This window comes from Dicentrarchus labrax, unplaced genomic scaffold, assembly GCF_905237075.1.
Source record: "Dicentrarchus labrax unplaced genomic scaffold, dlabrax2021, whole genome shotgun sequence".
Lineage (NCBI taxonomy): Eukaryota > Metazoa > Chordata > Actinopteri > Moronidae > Dicentrarchus > Dicentrarchus labrax.
Window position 1 is genome coordinate 18,723,073 of NW_026136712.1, and position 20,156 is coordinate 18,743,228.

At 40.7% G+C, this 20,156-nt stretch overlaps 2 protein-coding genes across 5 annotated transcripts in view; one reads left to right on the forward strand and one right to left on the reverse strand.

The window, feature by feature from the left end:
* LOC127373891 (neurabin-2) overlaps positions 1 to 9,971 on the reverse strand; it is a 20,080-nt gene extending 10,109 nt beyond the window's left edge. Inside the window, exons 1-2 of one of the 3 annotated variants that reach the window (XM_051418769.1) lie at positions 9,704 to 9,971; positions 7,949 to 9,450 (exon numbers count right to left, since the gene is read on the reverse strand). In XM_051418769.1, the coding sequence (XP_051274729.1) occupies positions 7,949 to 9,337 (1,389 nt within the window). In that variant the 5' untranslated portion in view covers positions 9,338 to 9,450; positions 9,704 to 9,971. The other 2 variants (XM_051418771.1, XM_051418770.1) reach the window with 2 other exon arrangements.
* A 5,181-nt stretch (positions 9,972 to 15,152) lies between these two features.
* sgca (sarcoglycan, alpha) lies at positions 15,153 to 19,192 on the forward strand. Of its 2 annotated transcripts, XM_051418773.1 has the most exons (11): positions 15,197 to 15,249; positions 15,492 to 15,620; positions 15,739 to 15,890; positions 16,824 to 16,890; positions 16,998 to 17,196; positions 17,281 to 17,449; positions 17,640 to 17,848; positions 18,107 to 18,133; positions 18,447 to 18,626; positions 18,801 to 18,827; positions 18,958 to 19,192. In XM_051418773.1, the coding sequence occupies exons 1-11, from the start codon at positions 15,213 to 15,215 to the stop codon at positions 18,962 to 18,964; spliced, it is 1,203 nt and encodes a 400-aa protein (XP_051274733.1). In that variant the 5' UTR covers positions 15,197 to 15,212; the 3' UTR covers positions 18,965 to 19,192. The 2 variants fall into 2 exon arrangements, with proteins under 2 accessions (XP_051274732.1, XP_051274733.1); XM_051418772.1 differs by lacking the exon at positions 18,958 to 19,192 and having other exon boundaries at positions 15,153 to 15,249; positions 18,801 to 18,884.
* The last annotated feature ends 964 nt before the right edge of the window (positions 19,193 to 20,156 follow it).

The window sequence follows — 20,156 nt, forward strand, 5'->3', positions numbered from 1 at the left end:
TGTGTGTGTGTGTGTGTGTGTGTGTACGTATATCAACAAGTGAAAGAGTGTATGTAAATAGCAAACTACACTGCAGTGTTTTATTAAATCCTGTATTTCAGTTTAATCCCTTAAATGGTCATACAAATGGAAAAAAATTGTCAGTAAAGAAGTTACTGAACTCAATTTAACTTTAAATTTCTAGCATTAAGTTCAGTTAAATTCTCATCACAAAGGAATGGCTGTGTATTGTGTACTTAGAAATGCTCAAAATATTTCAGATTACAAAAATGACTGCAGCTTATCACCCAACGGTCACAGGTTGAGATTTATGCAGCTGAGACGGACAAGCTGGACACATGGTTTGATAATAACTGACCACCGCTGTTAACATGGACATAATGCAATTCAAAAGTATCGACTATTTCAACTGAGACAGCCGCAGCGTTTCCTCGAGGCCTCCGAGCTGTATCATTTCACAGCGGTAATGTGCATTAAACACACTGGGGAGGGTGAAATCAATCACAACCACTGAAATTGCTCTCATGAAGACAGAGGCCTCTGTTTCAGGGTCCAACTTCCTACATTCACTCTGGTCTACCAGCATGACAGTTTACATAACCACCTCCAGCATGCTAATGGAGGCCCTCTGCAGCTGCTGCTCTCTCTCACACACAGAGAGAGAGTGAGAGAGAGTAAGCTGAATCTTTAAAAGCCTCACTTTCAGTCTTCCAAGGTGATTATGCATGCACCACCTTGCATGCTCCGCTAGCCACACAAATTCAGTGCTGGACCTTCTCCTTTCACACATTCTTTCATTTATTTGATTGCATTTCTCAACTTTTCTCTCCACAATCCCTCTGCAGCGACATTTTAACACTTTATTCTCGAGCCTTTGTTTACTTTTATTCCGTGCATCTTGCCCTTCTTTCTCTGACGTTTAGTTTGTCCATCTGTGTTTCAAAGTAGCATCTTATGGCTTCAGTGCTACCCTTCAGTCATATGGGCCCCGTCTCCCTGGCAACCCCACAGTAAAGAGCCTGTCAGTTTTGACAGCGCCTTTGAAATGTAACCAGCCCCTCCTCTCTCAGATTTATTCAGTATCATTGTATTTTCATGCAGCATTGAACAGTGTACAAGCTTGTGCTTCTACTCTTAAGCCTCTCTAACCCGCAAGAATGGGATTTAAAACTTTATGGCCTTGAGCCACATCCCTGCCATCATTGTATGTCACACAAGTGGTGACGAGGCTGACGTATAAAAATGACACACTGCTTTACAGTTTGGCTGGGGTCAATCTATTATTTTAATGAAGGCAATACATGAAATTAAGAAAGTGCTGAAACGATTAGTCAATTCATTGATTAATTCACAGACAGGAAATTAAAGGACTAGCCATTTTGGAAAATACACTAACTAGTTTTCTTAAGATTAGAAGATTGATACCACTCTCCTGTCTACTGCTAGCAGCCAGTTAGCTTAGTATAAAGAGTATTTCCGAAAACATTTAACTATTCCTTTAAAAGTCATAACTGACACTGTAGTCATAGCCGATCCATTCTGTGGTGTTTTCCGCTGCCTAAAGGTCTGAGAGTGTAAGTCCTGTGATAACACTTGAGTTTCTGTAGGTGACCCTTTCTGTTCTTTGCAGCCCTGCAGGTTTCTGACATTCTAAAATGTGGAACTATTCCTTTAACTGACAACAATTTTGATATCCATTTATTAGTCATTTATCAAAACAAAACGTTTTACCCTGTTTTTGACATTTTATAGACCGAACAGTTAGTCATTAGTCAATTAGTTGAAGCAGGACTGATATTACTTGAACTGCAGTTTTAGTTTACCCTATATAATTAAGTGAATCAAATTGAATACAACCGTAGTGCGGATGACAGACAGCATGGGAGCAGCACTGAAGTCTAATGGCTTTTGATTTAGGTTACCTACGTATTTAGAGGGATTAGCAGAATGTGGATTACAGACACACAAAATACACTGTTTGCATCCTAAGTAACAGAGCATAAAACAACAACCGTGCACTCCAAGCCTGCGTGCCCACTGTGTCGCTCTCACGTGGCACTGCTTCACTCTTTTAAAGTTTAAAGATCAAGAGCCCACAGCTGGTAGCTTGTGGTGCCCTTGTTTTACGCCCACGACGCTACAGAAGATCAGAGAGTTTCAGCAGCATTTAACGTGGCACTGGGGGAAAAAAATAGGGCCATGATCAGATGTGTGTCGTGACCTCTAGCCTTGGGCAAGTTCATGATGCAGGCCAGGCTACAATCTCTCCCTCAATGACAGATTTAACACTTGCGCTTCCCAGAGGAAGATTTTCTCCTTCCTTATGTGCAAGGCTCCCACACCGGGCAGACAGACTAATGGGATCCCGCATGATGCAACCTCTCAACCCCAACCTCACTTAAGTATGTAGAGTAGTAGATGAACTCCTCGAACGGTGAGGTGGCTATCTTTGGAAGACAAACATTGGGATTAAAGGCAGGGTGGTGGGGGGTGGGCAGGGCTGGAGGACGACGCTGTTCCAGTTGTGGCAGATAGTAGGTCAGAGGAACTAACAGATGGCCAGGAAACTCCCTTCCTCCCTCCCTCTGCTACCAGCCGCCTGGGATGTCCTACAAAAGCTCTGTGGGCAGCTAGCTATAGTCATGACCAGCAAACAGATTGTGTTTGTGTCTCTAAAGAGCACCCACTTGAGACTGTAAAGGGTATTAAAATAGCCAGTAAGTGACAACTACCATTTTACAATGCAGTTGTCGTGACAGAGGGATGGTTAAATGATAGAGTTGCTCTAGAGGCTTCTGGTCTCTTGCAGTGTGGTTCCATCTTGATGGCCCTCTGGCTACAACGTGATTGGGTAACACTGTGGTGGTTCAACTAGCGAGTCAGTACCCCCTTTCCCCCTCCTCGCGCTGCCCACAGCAGCATGTCAACTGCTGTGTTTCTTTCCCTCTGGACTCTCCAAAAACAGATCTAATTTTGGATTCCACCAATAGGATGTGTGGAGGCTGGTTTTACACAACAGAAACATCGTGTTTCCACTCTGTCTCTCCACATTCTGTAGCACCCAACTTTCCATCTTTTTTATTAGTCATACTATTCTAGCTATTATTACTGGTTTTAGGAATGTGGGCTTCACTGCTACTCTCCATTTCTACCTTAAATTCCTTCAAAGTGGAGGAAGGTGATAATGATGCATAATGATTGATCTGGTCTTTGGGTGCCTCGCTGTTATGTGTATATATGCAGCAATTAATCCACTATATAAAAACACTTGTCTTTATTACACTGTTATAATGAAGCATATGCAGACCAAACTAAGCTGTGTAATGAAACCACCATTAATTGCTTTCCCCAACAACCACTGGTTAAACATGTCCAGAAGTGGCAGCTAATTGCTTCTAAATCCTACTCAAATTTGGGGGTTAATCCAGATCCCAGATGTGCAACACACAGACAGAAAATAAGGATGTGGTCCTGGCTGCCATCACCCTGGACCACTCTCAGTCAGCCAACAAAATGGATATGGTGGGTTCATCATAGTAACGGTTGCATGGCACCAGAGCCTGTCTGTTTTGGCAAGGCCACTCTTTGGTCAGCAGTCATGTTTAGGCTTAGCGCTGGGAGAGACACGGCAGCATGAGAATAAGGTCAGGGACAAAGGACCGAATGGCACAGCATGTGGAATTATATGATAAATCTAGTAAATTGCATATATAACTGTATGTATATTTATGTTGTTGTTCATATTAATATTCTTTACATTATTATTGTAATGTGCATAAATATATATATATGTAAATGGCAGTAAATTGGTTATATATTTATCATGAGTCCCCATACCATCATACTAAAGTGTTTTATTTACTGTATTTTGTACATTTTATATGCTTAACACTGTATTTACATATGTTATATTGCTTTTCTTATTGCTTGTTAGCATAGTTATTTTTATTTACTATCTATGTCTTTCTCTGGTGATGTTTTGTTTCTCGAGTTTGAGAAATGTTTGCTACCAAATACACTGCCCAGCTGTTTCAAGAAATTATTTAGCCATTTTAACAATGAAAGTAATTTTTTGTGACTTGTTTTTTTAGGAAATTACATCTTCAGTAGGAACAAATGGGCCTGGGACTGCCACAGATAAGGTAGAGAAGTCTTGAGAGTCAGACTAACACATTGTTGGCTTTGGTCATTTTTTTAATTAGATTTGTTGCCAGTAATGAAAACATAGAGTAACATCACCCTCATGCTATAATTTCTCCCTTAGGGATGAATAAAAAGTACCAGTAAGACCTAAATCTTCACTACAGTACAGATGCTGCCTCACAGATGACTATAACCAGCGTCTGTTGTTTTTTTTAAGCTTGACAAGATGATGGACAGGACAAAACAGCACTCAGACATCATGAGCGAGACATTGCATAACACAGCTTGTCGCAGTAACCTGAGCGAGTGGGCACATCACATCAACGCTTGCAACCCACCACCACCACTGCAGGACTAAGAAGTGGGGCAGAGTGACCTTGCCGATAATCTGTCTGGTCTCCCACCCCTCCTGGCTGTGAGTAATGCACTGTATGAAATACTGCAGGACCGCTGAGTCTAAGTAATAGACAGTTTGAGGATAACTTGACATGTAGTGATGCATTACGTCTCCCTGGGCAATCCCTCATTGGCTGACCTGAACGGTGAACACAAACCACCAAAGGTTGAATTTTGGGCATTCTATATTTTGCAATTTGTGGTCGAAACCTTAAAAATGCCATCCCTCCTACTATGTTTGTCAAAATTCAACACCCTCAGTTTATTACAATATAGGAACAGTCATTGTTTGCGTTAATGATACAGTGCGAAAGAAAATCATAGGTGTTCTTTGAGCAGCCTGGCAGGACTGTTGTTCAGGGTTGCGTAGGCAGCAGAAACCCACGATAAAGTGTGTGTGTGTGTGTGTGTGTGTGTGTGTGTGTGTGTGTGTGTGGGGTGATGGGGGGGATTAAAAGTGTAAGAGTAGGCTAGGTGATGAGTGCGCAAGGTGATTCTGGTGCATGAAAAATAAATCAGATTATTTCTGGTTTAGAGGGAACACAGTGGCACAGTATCTTCTTTTAAAGATCTTTCCTTCAACAATAGCTTAAATAATTAAAAATCACAACATGCCAGGAGGCTACATCGTGAACTACAGTAGTGATACCAAGTGATATAAAACTGAAGCCAAAACAAACAAGCTAAAAAAAAAATAAATAAGACATGAGCGGCGGCTTCCTGTGTTCGACAAGGAGGCGGCCCTGAAAAGCGAGGCAAGTCTGCGACGATAACAATGCTGCTATTTTTACTAACAGTAGGAGACTGGTGACAAAGAGCGAAAGGGAAAAAAGAAGGAGCGAGAGAAGGAGTGTCAGGAGGAGCAAACAAAGGGTGTAGTGTGAACTCTACCCGAAGCAGAACTGCCAGAACTGCTATTTTTGCCAGTTTAAGAAGACAGAGAGACAGAGAGAGAGAGAGAGAGACAGAGAGAGAGAGAGAGAGACAGAGAGAGAGAGAGAATTGCTTAGTGTGAAACGGGGACAAAGAAAGACACGTGCCCAGACGTCCAACCGCCATCACCACAACAAGACTTAATTGTGGCCAAAAGCTGAACTGTAAGCAGAGAGGGGAAATATGCACTAAAATGGGCACTTCCTGTTTGGAAGAGAAACCAACTGACACTGTGACTTAAGAGGCAGGCTGTTATAGAGTTGCATGACATTTGAGCTGCATAATAACGCCCCTCCCATTTGACCTCACACCCCCCACCCCCTTTACTCTCATCCACCCCTGCATCAATCTCCATAACAAAGGCCACACTGATACAGTGTGAAAGGCCACAGTAGGAGGTTATTCTCCGATGACGGCTGCAGGGTCACAACTAAATTCGGCCTTTTTTTCTATCAAAGCCTATGAGTTATGACTTCTTTATCACGCCATACATAAAGCTTCCTCCCCCCGATCCATCTTTGATCTCATGACGATAAAATAATGGCACAGGAGTCTGGTTTTGTCTTCTTCTTCTTCCTGCATTACAACTGCATGATGGACATACTAAGCTCAGGCATAATTTATAAGGGACTCATGGGATTCTCAGCATGGCCGAGACAGTTCGCTTCAATCCAGGTTGTGAGGATATTAGAGCCCACTGTTGGCTTACCACAGATATGTTAGTATTAGCACGTGCACACACATAGAAATAGCTGTATATACGAGCTTTACAGACAGCAGAGGTATTATTTAAGGGTCCCTGTGGAGTAACGTCTCTTCCCAGAACACATTGTGTGTAGGCCTATCCCTGAGGCCTGATAAAAGCATTGAATTCCTTGTTTGCAAAGCTGAGACACAAAACAAATCAGGTAACCGCTTATCAAAATATTTCTCCACATTGCCACCAGTGGTTAAAAAAAAAAAAAAAATCCACAATTTACCTTTCATTTCCACTAAAACTTTCATACTGTCACATTTACTGTTAAAAAGGTCCTGAAAATCTACATCATAAACACATTACCTGCCAAAGTTAGAAGAATATTCACTTCACATGAGGTATTAGGTTATATATTAGGTTATATCTGTGCTAGTCTCTCTGGTTGGAGGTGGGCTCTGCTGGGGAAATGTGATGTCACATATTGCCCTGCACCAATCAGAACTAAACAATATAAAATCAAGACTATTGAAACATTATTAAATAATAGCTCACTTTAAATACCAAGTTCTGATCCAAGATAAGCTAAGCTAACCGGCTGTTGGCTTCGCATATTTACCAAAATGTCTCACCACTCTTTCAAAATAAACTGTTAAGCTCTAAATTATCTTGCAGTTCTCAGTTCACATCTTTGTCAGAACTATTTTATAGCCAAATATGAGGGTGTTTATGTTAATATCCGCCTATTTGTCATCATCTGATTTGTTTTTAAACTCTCAAATACTGAAATACCAAGCTCTAGTGACTAACAGGCCGATGTGCAGCCATGGGAAGAGAGCAAGAGTAACTTTCGACTTGACTGGTCACGATACGGGACAGGAGCCCTTAGTCACTGAAATGGCTTTCTGCGCGAGGGAATGTGTGCGATGTACAGTGTCAGGGCCCACTTCAGCTTGCAGAGCCTCTGTGTGCCTCAGACCTCAAGGCAGAGCAGAGCAGCGAGACTGAGCTGGAGAGAATCTGATGCTCCTCTCCAGATCATTACACCACCCCCAGACACAGAGAGACACTCTGAATCAACTCTACCGCCTCCTCCTCGTATCTCCTCTTCTTTTCATCTCACTGGTCCAAGAGGAGTTCACACACTCTCTTTTCTCACTTCCTCCCTCTTTTTCACACTCACCCAAAAAAAAAAAAAAAACTCCATTCTTCCTCAATACACTGTCCACTGATCTGACATTGGCCACGGCAGAGTATCCACTTCTCTAAAAACAGGACTAATTATCCAAGCCTCTTTGTTCCTTCTCCCACAGCAATTATTTACAGAAGCGGCTCCCACTGCATTACAGATAGTAATCTACATCGCAGCTCTTTTGGGGCCCATGTCAGCTGCACAGTAGGAATGCAGGACCATCCATTAGCAGCTGGCTACTGGGGAGGAAGGGTGTTAGTTGTGTGCAAAGCCCTGTGTTGAAGCAGGATAAAATCAAAATGTCAGCATCATTCTGACACTGGCAGAAGCTGAGTGAGTTCATTAAAACAGCTGACAGTGGTGCTGGCTGTGACTGTACCACAGATGATAAGCTTTAAGGTCAGGTTTAACAAGCCTCTCAACACACAGGATGAAAAAAAAGAAACGTACAAAAGAGTACAAATCAGAAATCTGCAACTCAGCCTAATTAAACAAGACACAGAGGGTAAAGTCTGAGAGATTACATCTTCATGTTCGCCTGACAGTGATTAATATTCATTCTACGTGCTTTCCCACTGAATATTTCTCACCTTGATGGGCTCTGTGCTGAAGCGGATCTTCCTGGAAGGGGGCGGTTCCTCCTCCACAGGTAGCCCGACAATCTCCACACAGCTGGACTCGGGCTCGTAGCGGTCATCAACTTCCTCTTCCTCCTCGTCCACCTGGCTTCCTCCAAAGTCTTCCCCCACCGCGCTATAGGTACTGATATCCACAGAGTCACGTCCCGACTGGTCGTCTCTGAGCGTCCTGTCTTCCTCCTCCTCGGCATCCTTCGCCATCTCCCCCTCCTGCCTGAGCATCTCACCTCCCTTTGGAGAGCTTTGCTTCTCAGCAGCGGTTTCTCCATTCTCCACAGAGATGCGGATGTCGCCCTGCAGTGATGAGCTGCCCGGCTCCTTGGCCCCAGAGTACTGCTCAGGTCTGACTTCAGCTTTTGCTTCAACACCTGCATCTGAAACAGTCTTTTCTCTCTGCTCATTCGGCTCTCCTGCAGTACCGAAATGTTCAGTAGTTGGGCCACTTTGGCCAACGCTTCGGCCCCCATTGATGCTTTCAGATGGGGGAGTCACCCTTCCCCTGAGGCTCCTTGGAGGCCCCTCTTGGCCATTCAGATTGCTGAGCTCGTCCTCCTGGTTGCCTGCTGCAAAGGCACAAACCCTCTTTGTGATTATTTTGGAGTTCAACACACCCACCTTGGCGCTGACCCCCCGAGAAGGGAGTGGTGGGGTAGAGGAGAGGCGGTGGAGGTTGTTTCGGAGCTCAGATGCCCGTTCGAACACAGCACTGAGCTGGCTGACTGTAGGGGACACAGCCTCGCTGGTGTCCAGGCTGTCCAGAGACTCTGTGCTGCCGTTGAAACGAGCCACCACGTCCAACCTGCCATCCTGGAAGCCTGAGGCCTTGTCTGTCTTCAATAAAACCCTGGTGGTGGCCAGCTTCTCCTGCTGCTGCCTCTCCTGCTGCTGCTGTTCAAAGATGCGGCGGGTCTCCTGCAGCTTGGAGTAGCTGGGTGACGAGGCCCGCTGGTGCCCATTCTCCGGTTTGATGTCGAACTTGTTAACGCGCTCGGACACGGTGGATCCGAGCTTTAGCAGCGCGCTGTGGTCCACGTTCTCGTTCAGGCTCCCGGCTCTGGGGAGGGAGAGGCGCACTGATTTGTCGGCGTTTCTGGCGACGTCCTCTCCCTCTGCGTCGGCTGGGGATGTGGTTTGCATCTGCTGGAACATGTTTTTGATACGGTGCACATTGGAGCCGTACCTGCGCCCTCGGGGGCCCTCCTGCATGTCCCCGTTCGCAGCATTGTCTTTGACGGGCTTCAGGGCCTGCATCCCCGCTTCGTATGCGTTCCTGTGCGGGGATGGGCTCCGGAGCGTAGAGCCAGAGCCGGTGCTCTTGGATGTGGATTCGGTCTTCATCATGGTCAGTCAAGCGTCGCAACGGATGCTCAGCGACGGCATGTCTCCTTTCTCAACCCCCGGTGGCAAATCTGTATTATCCACCAGCAGCCGATCCTCGCGAGGTGGCGCTCAGACTAGACCGGCAGATGGGGAGAAACAAAAACAACAGATCGTATTAAAGGCCTGCTTGCATCCGCTGCAATTCTCGTCCAATGCAACGGAGAAAGTGAGCACGATGCATCTGTCATTAGCTCGCCTTGCACTTACAACAATGCAAACCTAACCCTCACACAGATAAATGCATTAGTCATTAAAAGAAAAACGTGCACGGAGAAGTAGAACAGGAATGAGCCGCGGATTTACCGCAGCTGACGACAGATTGCTTACGTTTAATCCCTTTTTACAGGCAGCATCATTTTGATCTCTTCATTCTGGGAGCTGCAGATTTCTGGTCCTCCTCTCGCAGCGGCAGAGTGCTGCTGCATGGAGGAGGGAGCTGCTGGGTCATAGTGCCCGACTGTCCTGAAACAGCAGCCTGTGCTATGTGCTGCATAATCCTAATTTATTGTTCGTAGGAGAATTGCATTCACCACTGTGTGTATTATTTCACTTGTCATTATATAGTAAATCAGTGGTTATCAGATAGGGGTGCTTGTGGGGGTTAATGTGGAGTAGTTCCTCTATTAATTTGAAAAAAACAACAATATAAAAATTATGATTTGATTAAAATATATATATCCACATTTTGAGTCAGATGCAATTATATTTACATTGTCAGCGTGTGAAAAATAGTCAGCTTCACCAACAATAAGTGGTGAACCAGATACAAAGTAAAATAAATGACTTAAAATAGCTAAAAGTAATGAATAAATAGCGGAAATTGTAAAAAAAAAAAAAAAAAAAAAAAAAAATGGTTGAAACTGCTTTTAAAAATTGATAAACTGTTTAAATAGCTTTAAAGTATTGGATAAATGGTGAAAAAGGTCAAAGCAGTGGAATAATGGCTGAGAATGAAATATTTGAGCCAAAAATGAATGAATAAATGGTTAATGGATCACTAGCTAACATCTAAAATAGTTAGCTAAAATGGTTCAAATGTGCAGCTTCTGACACAAAAACATGACCAAACTGACCTTAACAATCACAGTTAAATTGTTATTATTGTTAATATTAGCGCTTAATAATATCTGGTTTCAACATTCAATTAAATTAACATATCTGAAAAATGACTGGAGGTGTTTAATGAAGGAATATTTGAGTTTATCTGACCAAAAAAATATATATATTCTTTATTCTGATCAAAATAACACAGTTAATGTCAAACACAAACAATAAGAAGTCATTCTCCCAGTCAGCACAATAAAAACGAACCACTTACCTGTCCGACAATAGGTGTCTCTGGCTGTCAGAGAACTCGACTGGCGTTAGGACCCAGTGAAACATCAGTCACGTCAAACCCTCCTGGCCAATAATAACACATCCGTTATTTGCAGGCCACATTGTCGCTTCCTGCATTCTGCATCTGTAGCTGATAGATACATTAAATATTATCAGTGAAGCTAGACAAAGCATTTGCCCTTTTTTGGTTGAGAGCTGGTTTTGAACCTGCCCACGCCGTCTCGGTTTCTCTACAAGGCCAAAACACATATCATTGCAGCTGTCTCACACGTTAGATAAAGCCCAACACGAGATTTCTGTCACACTCTTTTGGCTTTTACCATGGCAGCTATTTTGTCTCCCTGAGGGTCTGGTGTAAAGCATACAACTAGAGAAGTACTGCCTGAAATTACTTGAAGTGTTGTTAAATAGGATGTGCATCACTTTCAGTAAGGCAGTAAGTGCCATCTAGCCAGCTTTCCCTTAAAAGTGTTATTGGTGTGTAGCATAGGAAGGCAATGCCCTGTCCTTGAGTCAGTGACTGAATGATATTGATTAAAAAGCTGTTTTTATATTAAATGATCTTCTATTTAGTAAATGGAGAGTGAAAACATTCCCTCCATATATAAAGTTTACTTTAACCACCATTCCTTCAAGTGTTTAATTGTGTAAACTTGCTAAGTTTATCATTTATTTGTGATATAGTGTGCCTGAATAGACTTTGTAGTTACCATTTTCTATATTTTGTCAAGGCAAGATATAAAAGAAACACAGAGCAAAAAAAAAAGGCACCTATCCTATAAAAAAAATTAAAAAATGTTTTTTCCTTGATGCATGATACATGTTGCTATTTAATTTAGTTTATTTCATAACAGTTTTATTTAAAGTAAGTAAGAATGAGAGAGGAGGCGCAAAAATCTGGTGACAAAGAAAAATTAAAACCAAAAATATTTGCTTTAATAATTTCATTACCCACTTTTAAAATTTGGAAACTCTTACAACATTTAATTATTAGTACAGACGTATTATCAGAAATGTACCTGTTTCTCATTAGGCACAATGCATGGCTCCTTACACAGTGATATTATTAGTATACAGTATATTATGGTGTTTTATTATCATTGTTTTGATGCAGCAAACAGCAGTGTAATGTTGTAACTGATCTCAGCAGAGCTCGTTTGCTTTATATACTGTCAGTAGCTTAGCCTACTGTCAATAACAAAGCTTTAAAACTTTAATCTATAAAGCATAGTGACTCTAGCCTTCAAATAATGCAAATTACCCCAATAGAGTATGGTTCATGTAAAAAATCTAAGCTTGCAATGAATTTGTTTTATTGTTCTTACCTTCGTTTCCTGTTAAAACAGAAGTTTTATTTTGAAAGGAAACAGTATGCGTATAACGAACGGAAACTGACAGAGAGAGTAATAGATTATGACTGGAGTTTACCTATAGTGGTAATAAGGTATGTTAATTTAATTTATTTGTGTCAAATAATATGTTTTGTGTATTTGCTTACTTTCTGATACTAACAGTAATGTTAAATAAAATATTATTTTGTCTTTTGTCTGTAATTTTAGCTCCTACGTTGGTCTATGAACTGCGAGAAGTAAAATAAAAGACATTAGACCCCCAGTCCTGGTTTAACGTTTTATTGTTTTCATGCTACAGACACATTAAGTTTATTTAGTTCATTTAAATTTAATTAGTTTAGTCAAAAAGTACAATATTTCCTGATGACATTCTGTGGGGTACAAATAAAAAATGGAAATAGTCAAGCAAAGTACCTCAAAAATATACATAAATGTACTTAGTTACTTGACGCATGGGCAATTCATGCTTCAACTAACTTAAGTATGTGATTTTATATTGCCAGAAGAAAATAATAGAGCTCCTGATTTACTCCACGCAAAAATAGTTTGACATGTCTTCCAGTGAAGTCTCCTCTCTGTCAGTGAGAGGCCAAAACTAGATGGCAGGCTGCTGGAGCTGGGTCTTCTTTATAACAGGCAAGTTTATTCCTGAAATGATTTAACTTCATGTTTATGACAAACTGGAAAGCTTGTTTTAGTGTCAGGTCTGTAAAGTAAATATTTGAATTCAGCAGTCAGATTGTAGGCCTAACTGTAAATTCTGGGGTTGTGTGTAGTGTGTGGTGTGTGTATGTTTGTTGTGTAAGTTTTTGTTTGACCACTCAGATAAATCCTTTGCTGTTTTTTAAAGCTAAACGCTGGTATGATGACCCCATGAGTTTTAAATGCAACCTGCAGAATCAGACCTTCCAGAGTGGCTGCGCTTCACCCAAAGCCACCCTTATGATAATGGACATCTGCAGGAAAAAGTGTGATTGAGGTATGATGTATGTTTGATGTATCATTTACACCAACAGTGACACAAGGCTGAAATATTTAACAGCATTTCTGGCCTTATTTTGCTGTTTAGTTGTATATATTTTTATGTTTCTGTTCCTGTACATAACTTGGCCAAACGTAGATACGGTTCCAGTGCAGCTACAGTGGAGACCAATCTGAAAAATATGCAGCTATCTGACACATCGGTGGTAAATGTCAGGTTTTGTTGTCAGACCCTCAGAGACAAAAGCTTTGGGTTTCTTTCTATAGCTGCTATTTTGAACCAACATTAAAAATTCAGGAGGAAACATGTCTTTGAAGAAGATGGGATACACATTTCTGAAGTGGCACAGCAGTCTCAATCAAACAGAATGTGTTCTAGCTTGAAAACATGTTACATTTTGGATGTAACCACAGAAAATAGCTGTACCTCGGATTCAAAACACTTAAGTAACAAACTGCAGCCATTTTCTGTGATTTACCCCCTGGAGTCTAGATTCCTTTTGGTTTAATTTTGCTTTCCGTGCACTCATTTCTGTCCTTGTTTAGCACCTTTTAAACTGTCCTTACCCGACATGCATGGTATCAATTTTTCAGCACAAACTCAGCTACAAGCCTGGCTTCATTTTTTTAGCAAGCCTTGTCTGATTTGAAGGCCTGGGCTCGGATAAAAGCAAACCAAAAAAAAAACTAATGACACCAACACCTATAAAAATGTACAAATCATCAGTCATAATCATTCTGAATGTTATTATAAAAGTTATAGGTTGTAAAAAAATATATGGTTTTCAATAATTATACACACAATGACAGCAGAAACTTTAAGAAATAAAATAACTTTATATGTAAGTTCTTTTATTCCAACTCACCATGTGCTTTTTGCACTGAAAGTCTACATATGCCTGTAAATGAATGAGAATATATATAAGTTTTAAAAATATCAGTTTTATGGTCTGCAGACAGAAATCATTGTGTGAAGGCTGCACATCAGCGCTTTTAACTGCTTTTCTCAGCTTGTCTCAACATGATATAGAAATAAAGTTACATTACTGTAAATAAAACATGCTCAGTGCATTTGCAGATAAATAGACAGACTCCAGAGGGTTGAGGTATTACAAGAAATGTAGGAAATTGAAAACGAATGCAGAAGTAGACAAGGCAGATTGATGCAAAGTAAAAGGACACATCAGCAGAAGCATCACAAACGGATATTGAAATAATATCTCACAATGTCTGAGGGTGGGATGTTTAAATGTATGAACACTGATAGTTATAATGGTGACAAACTGTCAGTGTTTCTGACAGATCTATGCCTTCAACAAGCTATGAAACAACCACACAAACACTGGTAATCAAAGTCATTGCAGGTATGAGTGATTCAAATATCACACATGCATTGTATAGATAAATAAGGAAGTGCAACAACAACAGAGGAAATGGTTGACATGTCACTGCTGTCACTCACAGAGAAGATGCTGCCCTATCAAGCAGAGTTCTTCATCAAGCTGAGGGAGATTGAGAAGGTGCTGCCCTCTCCTGTTCAGGATGAGATACAGCAGGATTTACAGAAGCTTTGGAACACAGAGGCCTTGGAGATTGTCAATATATCCAATGCCAAGTTTGGAGTATGTTTTGTGTTTGTGCTAACTATCTGATACTAACAGTAATGGTAATAATATATTATTTTGTTTACTGTCTGTATAATTTTATTTTAGCTCTTACATTGGTCTATGAACTGCAAGAAGAAAAATAAAGGTTTTTAGACCATCAGCCATGGTTTATCATTTTATCAACTGGATGCTACTGATAATTTTGAGTCTAATTAGTTCATTTAAATGTAGTTAGTTTAGTCAAAAAGTACAATATTTCCAGCTGAAAAGTTGTGCTGTAGAAGTATAGTAGTAGAAAAGGGAAATAGTCAAGTAAAGTACCTCAGAAATATACTTAAATGTACTTAGTTGCTTTAAGCATGGAAAATTCATGCTTCAACTAACTTAAGTATGTGATTTTATATTGCCAGAAGGAAATAATAGAGCTCCTGATTTACTCCATGCTCTCAGACAGCCTCCCGGATGTTTTTAGGTGAGTGAGGTAAAAATAGCTCTGACATGTCTTGCTGTGACCAAGCCCCTCTCCGCTTGGCTCTGTCAATCACAGGCCAAAACAAGATGGCAGGCTGTGGGAGCTGGGTCTTCTTTTTAACAGGCAAGTTTATTCCTGAAATGACTGAACCTCAGGTTTATGACAAACTGGAAAGCTTGTTTTAGTATCAGGTCTGTGAAGTAATCATTTAATTTCAGGGATTGTAAATTGGTGATTAGACTATTACGTCTGGGGTTGTGTGTAGTGTGTGGTGTGTATATTATAAAGACAAGTTAAGGGGTTGTTTGCCCTTTGTGACCAATCAGATAAATCTGTTGCTGTTTTTTTTTTACACTTCCACACAGTTTGTGCTGTCAGTTTGCTTGGAGCCAATGCAGAGATCAAATTTACCATTCCTGTGGGGAAGTTATTTACATATGAGCTGCTGAGAGAGACTTTCCAGAATGACTTTGAACCTTTGTCAAAACTCTACGGTAAGAGCCTGAATCATATTAACACACTCTTTTGTCACTATTCAACAAAATTACAAGATAATATATTCTCTTATTGTATGTGTCTACCTCTCTACTCTCCTTTTTGTGTGTTGTAAAGCTGAACGCTGGTATGATGACCCCATGATTTTTAAGTGCAACCTGCAGAATTTCCCAGACCTTCCAGAGTGGCTCCGCTTCACCCAGAGGCACCCTCTCGATAATGGCTTCCTGTATGGAACGCCAACATCTCCAGGAAAAAGTGTGATTGAGGTATGATGTCATCATTTACACCAACACTGATACAAGGCTGAAACATTTCAAAGCATTTCTGGCCTTATTTTGCTGTTTAGTTGTATATATTTTTATGTTTCTGTTCCTGTACATAACTTGGCCAAATGTAGATAAGGTTCCAGTGCAGCTACAGTGGAGACCAATCTGAAAAATATGGAGCTATCTGACACATCGGTGGTAAATGTCAGGTTTTGTTGTCAGACCCTCAGAGACAAAAGCTTTGGTTTTCTCTCTATAGCTGCTATTCTCAACCAACATTAAAAATTCAAGAGGAAACATGTCTTTGTGTCACAGTAGCCTCAATCAAACAGAATGTATTCTAGCTGGAAAACATGTTACATTTTAAATGTAACCACAGAAAACAGCTGTACCTCGGATTCAAAACACTGTCCTTACCCACATGCATGGTATCTTTTTATTCAGCACAAACTCAGCTACAAGTCTGACTTATCATTTTGTCAATTAAGTATAAAGCAAACCTTGATATCAGACAGAATTTTCAACTCGGGGGAGTTTGGGGTTTCGACCCAGGTAAAAGCAAACCAAAAATCCATGAAAATGAGACAGACACATCTTTAGTCATAATCACTTAACATGTTATTGTAGAAGTTATAGGCTGTACAAAATGTTGTTTCAATATTTATACACACAAGTACAGAAGAAAAAAGTAAAAAAAAAATAAATTAAAAAATAGAATACAGTATATTTACGTTTAAAGTAACTTTTATTTTCCAACTCACCATGTGCCTTTACCATTGAAAGTCTAGACAAGGCAGATTGATGGAAAGTATAAGTACACTTCAGCAGAAGCATCACAAACCGATACTGAAATAATTTGGGATGTTTAAATATATGAATACTGATAACTATGATCAACTATGATGGTGACAAGCTGTAATTGTTCTCTGACAGATCTATGCCTTCAACAATCGGAGCTATGACACAACCAGACAAATACTCGTAATCAAAGTCATTGCAGGTATGAGTGATTTAAATATTACAAATGCATTGTATAGTTAAAAGTGCAACAACAACAACAACAGAGGAAATGGCTGACATGTCATAAATCACTGCTGTCACTCACAGAGAAGATGCTGCCCTATCAAGCAGAGTTCTTCATCAAGCTGAGGGAGATTGAGAAGGTGCTGCCCTCTCCTGTTCAGGATGAGATACAGCAGGATTTACAGAAACTGTGGAACACAGAGGCCTTGGAGATTGTCAATATATCCAATGCCCTCGACCGTGGCGGCAGAGTTCCCCTCCCTCTTGCAGGACACTTTGAAGGGTAAACAGAGAGCTTTATGCAACCCCACTGTAGTGTTTAAGCTTTGGAATAACCGTATGTTTATGAAAATCTGATTTGTGTCAGTGTGTATGTGAAGGTGGGGTCGGAGAAGTACTTCTCAAATTGTCTCCTGAAGGTGCTGACTTCAGAGCATCAAAAGCAGTGCTCATCAGGGGCCAGAGTTAAGGTCCCCGGAGGCTGTAACTTCTGCAGCATTCCCAGCAACTGCATCACCTGGTGCAAGACAGAGCTGGTGAGGCCTGAAAACACACACGGACGGTCATATATATATTCTTTATAAATGACAATGTACAGTAGGATACATTTTTTTAAATTTTATTTCCATTGAAAGCACAATAGCAATCCTGTTACCTGCTGTGTCTCACAGTTACTGTAAACAGAAGAATAACACAAGGATCTCTTTCCCTTCTTTTCCCCCGCAGTTTGATCTGACAAAGCAGGAGCCAGCTCCACCTGCTCCCACGATGGGTTCGGGGATCGTGGAGGCCGGAGGGGACTTCGACCCTCCCGAGTCACCCCCAAGCAGAGACTTTTTCCCTGATTACATTGTGACAGTGATCGTGCCCCTGATCCTCGCCATCATCCTGTGTATCCTGCTGGCCTACATCATGTTTGGCAGACGAGAGGGAGTGTATGCATCTGTTTTGAATCTAGCAAATAAAGAAATGATCTACAAAGTCATTGTGATGAAGGGTCAGTTCACCACATTACAAAAGATTTTCCCCCACTTACACTTGTGGGATTTTATGCAGCCAATGCAATGGATTCCACTGTGGGTGAGGAGGAATATACAGATTTCTGTTATGGGGGTGAACTTACACTTTAAGCAAATGATCGATCCTGATAAACTGTGACACAAATGTGACACATTTTCTTCCTTTTTTTATAGCGAGAAGAGGAATGCAAGAACAAACCAGTAAGTAAACTGATTGATGCGATTACCAGACTCACTCAAGTAGTGTAGTATTAATACACTGTATTTTATAAGCATATCATATCACATATTTTTTTTCCCTTAACTATAGCTGTCCAATAAATGTAGTAAAGTTAAAAGAACAATATTTCCCTCTAAAATGTAACATATTAGAAGTATAAAGTAGCAGAAATGTCTCAAAAACTGTATTTCATTTTATATTTCAGTATTTTCCATCTCTGCATATTAATAATGAAATCTGAATCTGTTTGAGTCACTGAATGAGCCAACATGCTGTATGTGATGTTCTGTTCAGAATTCAGCTGTACCACCACCACACCATCCACGGGAACGCCGACGAGCTGAGGAGCATGGCTGGAACCCGCGGCGTCCCTCCGCCCCTGTCCACACTGCCCATGTTCAACAGCCGAACCGGGGAGGGGGCTCCACAGCTGCAGTCTGACAGCCCCAACATCCCCCTCATAATGGCGCAGCAGTAAGAACTTCACCCACTGATTTTTTTTAACATTTATTCATAGATCTTCTACTATTCTACCAGCATTAATCATCCTGCTTCTTTTATCATTACCGTTATATCTTAAATTGATGACTCTCTTTCCCTGGGAGTCCTGAGAACTCAAGTTATTTTTTTACTCTCCTGTCTTCATAGTGATCCTTACAGTGACACACTACCCAGGTAAACTCACTCATGGGACTTCCTTAACTCTTAATTTTATTCTGGTTTATATTTAGGCTTCTACATCTTTTATTGAATTATTATTGATGATTCCAAGATCACAAACTCATCATGTTGTTTGTCTTTGCAGGAAGTGAGAAGAACAATGGATAAAGTGTCTTCAGTACACTGGCTGTCATTCATGCAGTCATTTTCTGCCACAATCTATGGTTCTATATTTGCAGTGGGAAATGTTGTTGTTGTTTTTCTTCTTCTAGGTGCCATTACAATTAAATAATAGTGTGAAGTTTGTCCGATTATTATTCGCTGTTTATGATTTTGTGTATTCCACCATCTTTCACTACTAATAAAAAAATTATTCCATCTCTCGGTGTAAAGGACAGTTTTACAATTTTTCAAGTCTGTCTTACAGTTCAGACTGTCAGGTGCCGTTATGAAAACAGAAACAGGTTTTGCTTGCTGTAATCATTCCTCCTGTTCATACTGGATGTGAAAAGATCAGCTTCCTATTGTGCTTACAATGTAAGTAAAATCCAGAGTCCTCTTGTAGTTACATAAATTATGTATGTTCTGACATTTCCCTAATATTTGTTGATTTATTGTAAAATGCTGGAACTGGGTAATTTCACCTCTTCTGACCTGTAAAAACTATGAAAAATGAAACGTAAAAAGAGAACATCACTTGTTTTGAGCTGCTTGCAACTTATAGACATACATGTGACTGGTGACAAAGGGTCATGAGTAGACTTTTGCTGTTGGATTGAGGTCAGAAGAACAATGTGAAACCTGAAAACCTGAAACCTGAACGTTTCAGTAGTAGCTTCCTGATCCTTTTGATTCAGCTTTCCTTTAAAGCAGCTGTTGTTGCACTAGAAGTCCAGAAGGGGGCGCTAGTGTACCTTCATTTGAAGTTTTTAGGTCAGACACACATCTCCTCCCCTGTGAACGGTTAGTCTGAGGACAAATTTTATTTTCATGCAAATGTACCTATTTTTGAGTGGCCGTAGAGATAAAAGTAACATGAAAACTCCAATATTTGCATGTCTGATTAACATTTGATTTGTGCTGTTGGCTGCATTTTACACTGTTTTAGCTCCTATTTATGAAGGTATTTAGAGGTGCATGCAATTCAAAGTAGCAAGGCAAGTGCATAAGAAAAGCCAGATTGAAGAATTTAATATTGGCCTTGTTTTCACTGCTGCTTAATTGAAATTTACTCAGTGCAACTGTTGTGGAACAGTTGATTCTCAAACCTATTTTGACTCTGTTTCAATATCAGAACATGCAGGATCTCCTGGGGTCTCTGACAATGAGAAATGCAGCTTCATT

What these genes read in the sequence shown, in the direction of transcription:
- sgca (XM_051418772.1), top strand. Translation starts at nt 15,153, where the DNA reads ATGTCTTGCTGTGACCAAGCCCCTCTCCGCTTGGCTCTGTCAATCACA. An exon ending in CTTGCAGGACACTTTGAAGG is followed by an intron (nt 17,197 to 17,280) that starts GTAAACAGAGAG and finishes GATTTGTGTCAG; the next exon opens with TGTGTATGTGAAGGTGGGGT. An exon ending in CCTGGTGCAAGACAGAGCTG is followed by an intron (nt 17,450 to 17,639) that starts GTGAGGCCTGAA and finishes TTTCCCCCGCAG; the next exon opens with TTTGATCTGACAAAGCAGGA.